We start from the raw sequence: 9563 nt of genomic DNA on the forward strand, positions 1-9563 counted from the left end.
TGTGTTTCGTTAAAAAGCTGAAATGCAATAAAACAAAAAATATATACGTTACACTTGCCGCAAATGAGCACATATGAAAAACCTATGCATTTAGCATTAACAGAGGCAAGAAATAATATCATAAACAGAAAATTAATACAACGTAAATAGATAATAAATGATACAATGACACAATAAAAACGTTTTAATAAAAGAGGAAACGCCGGGTTCGTGACGTCACGGGAACATGGCGGCGCAGGGAGGATATTTCACAATCGTTAAAATCTACTCTGGCTCGTCATCCTGACTTTGAAAACACTTGTGAACAGCGCATGTGTCATTTTCTCCCCCCTATTGGAAGAAGAAACTAGCGTTTTGTTGTGTTTACATTGATCTCACACTCTAAATAGCCTAACTAAGCCCTTTAAATGGCCAAGATTTGCTGTGGGCCCCTGCACACATTTGCACTACTGACTTCTGTACTTCTTATTCTGGTGCACAAGGACAAGAAGGCTTCATTTGCCTTTTCTCCATCGGCAGAATGGCGGCACGGTTCGAACATCTCCTACAGGAGCGCGCTCCGTACGAGAGAACATAAGCAGTAGTGGTAATAATGTATCCGCTGATCCCAGGACTCCCTCTAGTTCACTCAGAGATCGGTGTGGAGTAGCTGTGGAGAGCCGTGATCGACTGTGCCCGGGATAGAGCTCTGAGCCGGGCTGATTGTTTGGGCAGAGGGTGCTGCTATGTGCCCCTGCCTCAGTCTGGATTAGGAGGACCACCATGGTGTTTCTACCCAGTCCCTTACCCGGGCTACAAGATGGGGCCCCTGTTTCCCTCAGAGAAGGGCCAAAGAGCCACCCTGGCCTCGTTCTGCACCCTCATACGTGCCCAGAGATATCCCCACACTGCAGCTAGATGTGATGCCTGAGACTTTGGGTCGTCTTCACCTCACTGTGAGCAATTCATTTAGTTATTTCAATTACCAGTCAAATAAAGATATTGCCGTTTGTGAGAGGAATTAAATACAGTCAGAGGATCTGTCCTCGAATGTCCTGGGAAACAAATGGTTTATTTTAGTATTATTTAATTTGTCTTTAAGGTTGGAATCCATAATATTTTTAGCCAGACTAATCAATCTTAGACTAGTCTGTCTAATAAACCTAATGACAGCACAAAAATATTGTACACCTTATACAACTGCTTAGTTTTTATTGCTTAGAAGTTTTTACTTTTAAATGCATTTTAATATGGGTTTAAATTGTCCAAAAATTGTTGTTAAAATTAACATACTTTATCAACTCTCACCTCAGGGCATTCTCAAAAGAAATTTTTTTTTTCTCATTTATCTTCCACCTTAATTTTTAAAGCACTAAACAACAAGGCCTGGTTTCATAGACAGGGTTTAGCCTAAGAAATGATTAGGCCATAGTTTAATTAGGACATTTAAGGAATTTTTATAAACATGCTTTAGAAAAAAGCATGACTGTTGTGCAACTTTTAGTTGAAACAGCTCAGATTTACAATTAGTCTAGGTCTAGGCCTTGTCTGTGAAACCTGGGGAAAAGACTTAACTGGTTAAACTCGATGGAGGAAGCAAGTAGTCAACACTTGTTGGAGAAAAACACAGAGTGTAGGATGGAAAAATAAGAATATCTTCAGACTATATTTTAATCCAGTTGAATACATAATGCATACTGTTGTAGTCGTGTTCACTACTTATTCCATTCTAAATAACTTCTAGGAGATTTTCTGCTCAGAATAGTAAACTCCCAATCTCAATTTATTTTACTAATTTTACTTTAACACAGCTGAAGGATCCAGCATCTCCACGATATGAGGTTCCCTTTGTGACGTCCCAGTCCAGGGGCCACAAGGACGTGCAAAACCCCCTCTACGATGTTGACTTCCAACTAGATCCGTTCGGATTCATTGTACGGCGAAAATCCAATGGCCGGGTTCTGTAAGTGTAGATCATAAGTGTTTTTCTGTGATTCTGACTGACGGTCAGTGACAGCCCACAGAACCGTATGGTAAGAGTGCTGTAATTTGTCACAACCAAATGTCCTTTCGTTTCGATAACGTCGTACGGATGCACTATATTTTTCTTCTTCTAGCCTGAATACTACAATAGGCCCGCTCCTGTTTGCAGATCAGTATCTGCAGCTCTCCACCAGCATGGCTTCCTCCCTGATATCTGGCCTGGGTGAACATTACACCCCAATCACGCTGGATCTCAACTGGAGCTCTGTTTCATTATGGAACAGAGACATGGCGCCACATGTAAGACATCATTTCACATTCTTCTTTATCTCGCCCTTTGTTTACAGTTGTATTTAATGTTTAATATGGGCGTTTGTAGAGAAACGCCAACTTGTACGGCTCCCACCCTTTCTTTTTGGTCCAAGAAGGTGATGGACAGGCACATGGAGTCTTTCTGCTCAACAGCAATGCAATGGGTAAAGCGTTTTGTTGTTGTCTTAAATTGCTTATTATGTGGGTCCGCTTTTCAAGACTAAAAGTTTTGACGACGTCCCAATTGCAGAAGTGTTTCTGCAGCCTGCTCCAGCATTAACTTGGGTGACCGTCGGAGGAATACTGGACTTCTACATCTTCTTAGGCCCAAGTCCTCAGAGTGTGGTTCAGCAGTACCATGAGGTTATAGGTATTTAACAGTCTACATTATGTGTTATAAGTGTATTTTTCCCACAAGGCAGCTCATATGGTTGTATCTTGTCATTCGAGGTTATCCGATGATGCCACCCTACTGGTCACTGGGCTTCCACCTCTGCCGCTGGGGTTATACGTCCACCAACATAACAAGAACAGTGGTACAGCGCATGCGCCAGGCCAAGATCCCTCTAGTATGTCCCCTGTTGATCAGCATATACCTGTGTTTCTCAACAGGGAGGGGACCATAGCACACTTCCAAGTGGGCCTCTACTTGACTTAAAACTGTGACATGGAAATGCAAGTTCATGTAAAAATACATTTATAATGAATATCCACTTCTAGTTAGTTAGGCCAAGTTCTAATATAGTTTTTCAGGTAGAAATTGTCAAAATAATCGGGAGCGGGGCCTTGAATATTGTTGTGAACAATGGAAGGCCTTTGAGGCATATAGGCTTGAGTATATACAGTACTATGTGTTGACTGTCTATATATATATATATATATATATATATATATATATATATATATATATATATATATATATATATATATACACTATATATATATAAAATAAAGTATTTTTAACTGTAGTATACTATAAGGTCATTCTGTGTCAGTTCAGCCAAATATCAGAATCTTACCCTGCAAAACTATATTGTTGTTCACATTTTTTCTGAAGAAAGACAGATATACATAATAATGAAAGCCATATATTTCAAAGTATAATTTACTCAAAGGTTTTGTCGTTAATCACTCACCCTCATGTTGTTCCAAACCTGTAAGACCTTTGTTCGTCTTCATAGCACAAATTGTTTTTAAAGAAAAACGAGAGCTTTCTGACCCTGCATAGACAACAACTGACACGTTCAAGGCCCGGAAACGTAGTAAAGGCATTGCTGAATCAGTCCATGTGAAATGAGTGAAAACAGAAAAATCAACTTGAATGGCTGAACCACTGATTTCACCTGGACTATTACTACGTTTCTGGGTCTGCGATGACAATCTTAAATTGACTTCTGTAGGACGTACAGTGGAATGACCTTGACTATGCAGACCAAAGAAGAGTCTTTACGTTTGATCCCCAAAGATTCGGAGATTTGCCCCGAATGGTTGAAGAGCTCCATCAGCTGGGCATGAAGTATGTGCTCATTCTGGTATGTGGATATCAGTATCTTTAGTAGAAATGAAGACAAATAAGCAAACAAGTGTTGAATAGCAATGTTTTTGTGTTAGGATCCTGGCATCAGCAGTACGAGTCCTCCTGGTTCATATAAACCTTTTGATGACGGGCTAAAGAGAGGAGTGTTCATCAAAAACTCCACTGGACAGATCCTTATTGGGAAAGTAAGTGCCATACATCAAATATAGTGTCAATAAAAGTCACGATCGTGTGATTTACAGCGCACTGTAAAAGAAATCTGCAAAATCCATGAAAAACTAGCAGGAATTCTACCGTAAAAAAATATGGTAACAACCTTTTGTTTTACGGTTTTAAGTTAAATTTACAGTTAAATACTGTAATTTCATTAACTGATAAAATGTTAATATACCTACCTATTAAAGTACGGAAATCTGTTTTGTCCCTTTGAAATACACCGATAACCACCAAAAGCAAGTGGTGATGAGAAAGTCACGTGATGAACCAAAGCCCACCGCAAGCAGCTTTTAAATAGCAACATGTATAGAAGGTGCTCAGTGTCGTTCACACACTCATTAAACTGAAATATGCAATAAACATTCATTTAACAACATTAGATGTAACATACAACCGTAATAAGCTTGACTGAAAAGAAAAACTAAGGGGAAACAAAAAACAAGAAGAAAAAAAACAATTTGATATGCAATGCAGAGAATTCTGGGAATGTCAATTAACGTTTTTCCCTGTAAAATGTACAGGAATTTAGTTTTTACTGTAGTATTTTCACTTTTTTTTCTGTTAAAATCACGGTATTTTTTTCACAGTGCATGTACTTTCCCGTTCTGTTGCATTATTAGTACTTAGAGTATGTGGTGGTCATTGTGGAGTACGGAAGGGAGCATAAAGATCTTGCGTCTTTATTTCTAACCAGGTATGGCCGGGTCCAACTGCTTTTCCAGATTTCACCAATCCCACAACACGGGACTGGTGGATGGACTGCATCAGAGTCTTTCACAGCCAGGTACCTGTGGATGGACTCTGGATAGTGAGTATTTACAGATTACATTTTAAATAAAACATAAGGTGTTTTATAAAGGCAGCAAAACATCTATAACTTATAGATAACTTCTACATTTCTTTGAAATTGCGCTCACAGGACATGAATGAGCCGTCAAATTTTGTGCAGGGCTCTGCGGATGGGTGTCCTGACTCCGACTTGGAGAATCCACCTTATACGCCAGGTCAGAATAATAAACTCTTAATGTACTTTTAAAAAAAAAAAAAAAAAAGATTATTATTGATTTGACGTGACCCGCATGAATGTGTCTGGGTTTACAGATGTGATCGGAGGTCAGTTAAGCTCAGGAACTCTGTGTGCGTCCTCGCAGCAGCATCTGTCCAGTCACTACGACCTGCACAATCTGTATGGGCTGACCGAGGCCATCGCCACGCACAGGTCCCGCACAGAAATGCCCCTTCGGTTCATGACGGCACTAAATGCATCACATGGCATGGGGAAATATCTAAAGCTCATTGGACTTGGTTCGACGTTATTATCAGCGTGGCACTCATTTGTGTTTCAGGGCACTGTTGAAAGTGAAGAGCACTCGGCCGTTTGTCCTGTCCCGGTCGTCTTTTCCAGGACTGGGCCGTTTCTCTGCGCACTGGACTGGAGACGTGCGGAGTGACTGGGAGCAGCTTCGCTTTTCAGTACCTGGTGAGAGAGAGTCACAATAACAAACATGTGCTAAACCATGGATTCCAATAGAATAAAAGCCATTTTGCTTAGGATTGGTTTGAACATTCAATTATGCTAAAAGCAAACAAATGATTTGAGTTCAGTGCGCCGTATAGAGAAATGATATTGTTCATAATTCAACCTGGCCGCCCAGATATGGCAATGGTGTGGAAAGTGTGTGCATTTCTAATTTCTCAAACAGCGCTGTCTTTTTTTTATTATTCCTAATGCCTGCAAAGCATGTTTGGTCCCTGCTCTTAGCTGTGTTTGCGTGTCTGTGCCAGGTGTGCTCCTGTTTGGACTCTATGGAGTCCCGCTGGTGGGTGCTGATGTCTGTGGGTTTGGTGGAGACACTACTGAAGAGCTGTGTGTGCGCTGGACACAACTTGGAGCCTTTTACCCCTTTATGAGAAACCATAATGACAGACCCAATGCGGTGAGATGTCAGCCAACAATTTAAAGCCATTTATGTAAAAAAAAATAATTCTATGGCGATATTTTAGCGCCAGTGAAAAACAATTATGAGAATAAAGTAATATTTCGGAAATAAAGTTGAAATCATGCAAATAAAGTCAAAATACTATTGTGAATAAAGTAAAATTATTACATAAAGTCAAAATATTACAAGAATAAGGTGTACAAAATACAAAATATTACAAGAATAAGTCTACAAATAATGGGTAACATATTTAAAAGAAAATGCAATCATACTGAATTTTATTACATTTAAACATGTTATTTAAAGATGAATAAAATTGTGAAATTATTAATATAATAATATTGTGAACGATTAGCTATCTTTTAATAACAAAATTGAATTTGTAATATGTGTAATATATTATTAATTTTATTTTATTTCTAATATACCGATTTAGTAACTTTTCGTGTCATTATCAATGTTAAAAACGGTTGGTCTGCTTAATAATTTTCTGTATGAATATTTGTGTTTTAAAATGAGCTTAAATGTGGGTATTTATTTGGAGGACTAATTCTCACTGTAATCTACCTAATACCTAAATGTAACTACCTTACTAACTAAGCAGCTAATTAGGAGTTTACTGAGGCGAAAGTTAGTTAATGATTGATTGATTAATAGTGAGAATTTGTCCCCAAGCTGAAGTGTGACCAAAACATGTTACAGTGTATTTCTTCCCGTATTCCTTACCGCCAGCCCCAGGAGCCGTATGTGTTCAGCCAGCAAGCCCAGGATGCCATGAGGACTGCGATCAGACTGCGATACTCTCTGCTGCCCTTCCTCTACACACTGTTTCATCACACACACTCCTCCGGCAGCACCGTGGCCCGTCCTCTCTTCCTTGAGTACACATGCACGCTGGTTTCAGCCCGACAGCTCTCTGACTGAGCTCAGCGATGACCTCTTTACTGAGACCCGCTCGTTCTTTCAGGTTTCCCACTGATCCAGATTGCCAGAGCATCGACGGGCAGTTCCTGTGGGGCAGTTCTCTGCTCATCAGCCCCGTCCTGGAGGAGCGAGCGCTGGAGGTGACGGCCTATCTTCCCCCGGGGACCTGGTACAGCCTGCACGATGTAATCCCTCCTCTTATGCTCTACGTATTAAACCAGCACGTCAACAGCATTTATCATTATTGTTTCGTTATTTATTTTTCCCTGAGCTCAATTTAAAATACCTGTTTTCTTATTAAATGTATCTCAAATTAATTTTAATGTGCTGATTTGCTGCTCCAGGTGCATTTCCTAGCTTATTATGTGACCCCTTTAAGACAAATGACTGTGTATATGATTGAATCCTCTGTGGTTTCTCTTATAGGGGGAAGCTTATCACAGCAAAGGGCAATACGTTCTGCTCCCTGCTCCTTTAGACACCATTAATGTTCACGTGAGAGAAGGGAGCATCATCCCGCAGCAGGTGGAGTAAAGACCAGATGTAACGATATTCTTTCCTTTAGTTTATGCTTTGTGTAGCGAGTGAATTTCGCCCGTTTCTTGCTTGTTCCTCAGGTTCCCGCACTGACGACCGCGACATCCCGCGGGAACCCTTTCACCCTAGTCGTGGCGCTGTCCGTGGGAAACCGGGCGAAAGGGGAGCTCTTCTGGGATGACGGGGAAAGTCTGGACACGTTTGAGCATGGAAATTATTCATACGTTCTGTTCTTTGCTGAAGAGGTACAAAATAGGGTGAACTTTGGCTTCATGTTGACTTGAATGGTGTTTTTGGGGTTTTTTTATATTGTGAATTGCTTCATCGGCCATTAAAATGAGAAAAACACAGCAAGCGTGGTGTTTAGCAGACCTTTGACAGGCGGATCACTTTTATAAATATTTGTTGAAAGTGTACTCACCCGAGATGTAGATGAGTTCGTTTCATCACTTGCTCACTAATGGTAGTGAGTGAATGGGTGCCGTCAGAATGAAAGAGCTGATTAAAACATCACTATGATCCACAAGTGAACTGCTTCCGGCTAAAATATGAATCATATCCATAGTATTGCGTTCTCCTTTCGAAAATATCATTTTGTCTAAATCAGTTGTGAACTATACAAAAACTGGAGGATACACCACTCTAGATCATGGACTAGTATGTTGTCCAGAAGTTAAAATGCCTTTCTCCCGATCTGTTCTGATGAAGAAACAAACTCTTCTGTGTCTTGGAAAGCCTTTTTTTCATTTTTGTGTTTTTTTCCCAACTAGAACATCGTTTGAAACCCATCAAACTAAATGTAGAGAATACACAAAGGTTTCTGGACTCAAACGCGCATTGATTAAATGCAAATGTACTCTATATCTTTGTTTAATTTTTTCCATGTTCCCTGCAGTCTTACGTGATCAGTAAGCCAGTAAAACTAAACGGATCTCTGGATGGTCTGGTCCTGGGGGAGGTATGTGTTTTTGGGGTTCAGACTGCACCTACAGCCGTGTGGGCCAATGGCCAAAAGCTTCATGGCTTCTCCTACGACCCAGACAGCAAGGTATGCAACACGTGTTTTTGTTTCATACTCATTTTTAAAATGCGTTGATATTAAAAAGCTGTCATGAGGAAGTAGTGAGTTTGTGTGTGTGTTTCAGGTTCTTGCAGCGCCAGGTCTGGACTTACCCATGACCGCCACCATCACGGTCCAGTGGAGCTGATGGGAAATCTCTGCCGTGTTCGTTGTTTTTTACAGTTATCTTTAACAGCATGTTTCTGCTGTACCGTTTCTTTTAAATATCGTTTTTGCTATAAAATAAACCTTTTATTTTATTGAATGTTCCTAATGTTTCACTGAATAATCAGTGTTTCACATAACCCATACATTTGTCTTTAAATGTTTATATAATTTTTTTAATATCATTTACATTTAGCAGACTTACCAATTGAAGCAAGCAAAACAGATCAATAATATGCAAGTCCTATGACAAGTCTCGTTTTTTACATTGTGTATTTAAAACAAAAAGAATATATGCTTATAATATTATACAAATAAATATATAGCTGCATACGCATAGTAGGGGTATTGCACTTTTATCGATTAAGCTCCGATTTAAATAGAGTTTAATATAATAATGCTGCTCCAGATGCATTTCCTATTATTATAAACGTCGTACTGCTTAATATTTTGGTGGAAACTGTGATCATTTTTATTTTAGGATTATTAAATATTAAATAAAACAATAAAACAATGCAATAAAAATAATAATATAAAAGGTTTTGTTTACTTTGTGTATGCACTGTGATTTATTATGTATATACAAATACATGCATGTATATATTTAATAAAAATATATTTATATATTACATATATATTTATATATAAACTATATTAATCTAAATACTGTATATATGTAAATATTTCCAAATTTATGCTGTAGGTGTGTGTGTATATTTATAGAAAGGTGTGTTTAATTACGATTGTTTGACAGCACTAATTTATTTATAATGAATTATTAAGTGCATCTCACTATTATTTCATGTTAACTAATGCAGTTTCCTAATATTTACAAATTAAATCTTGAAGTGTTAGAATTATTACATTAGAATTGTATAATTTATACACATTTTATATAAGTATATTTTAA

At 38.7% G+C, this 9563-nt stretch overlaps 1 protein-coding gene across 1 annotated transcript; it reads left to right on the plus strand.

The window, feature by feature from the left end:
* Positions 1-50: 50 nt before the first annotated feature.
* On the plus strand, positions 51-9184 carry gaa (alpha glucosidase). The gene is given in 22 exon segments (XM_043235819.1): positions 51-580; positions 612-663; positions 665-847; positions 849-935; positions 1791-1942; positions 2097-2262; positions 2342-2438; positions 2525-2644; positions 2725-2843; positions 3675-3806; positions 3886-3996; positions 4722-4835; positions 4947-5031; positions 5129-5246; positions 5374-5507; positions 5813-5964; positions 6700-6848; positions 6935-7076; positions 7318-7416; positions 7509-7673; positions 8324-8476; positions 8574-9184. Coding segments are annotated over 22 exon segments (2766 nt in total). The 5' UTR covers positions 51-407; the 3' UTR covers positions 8637-9184.
* The last annotated feature ends 379 nt before the right edge of the window (positions 9185-9563 follow it).

This window comes from Puntigrus tetrazona, chromosome 3, assembly GCF_018831695.1.
Source record: "Puntigrus tetrazona isolate hp1 chromosome 3, ASM1883169v1, whole genome shotgun sequence".
Lineage (NCBI taxonomy): Eukaryota > Metazoa > Chordata > Actinopteri > Cypriniformes > Cyprinidae > Puntigrus > Puntigrus tetrazona.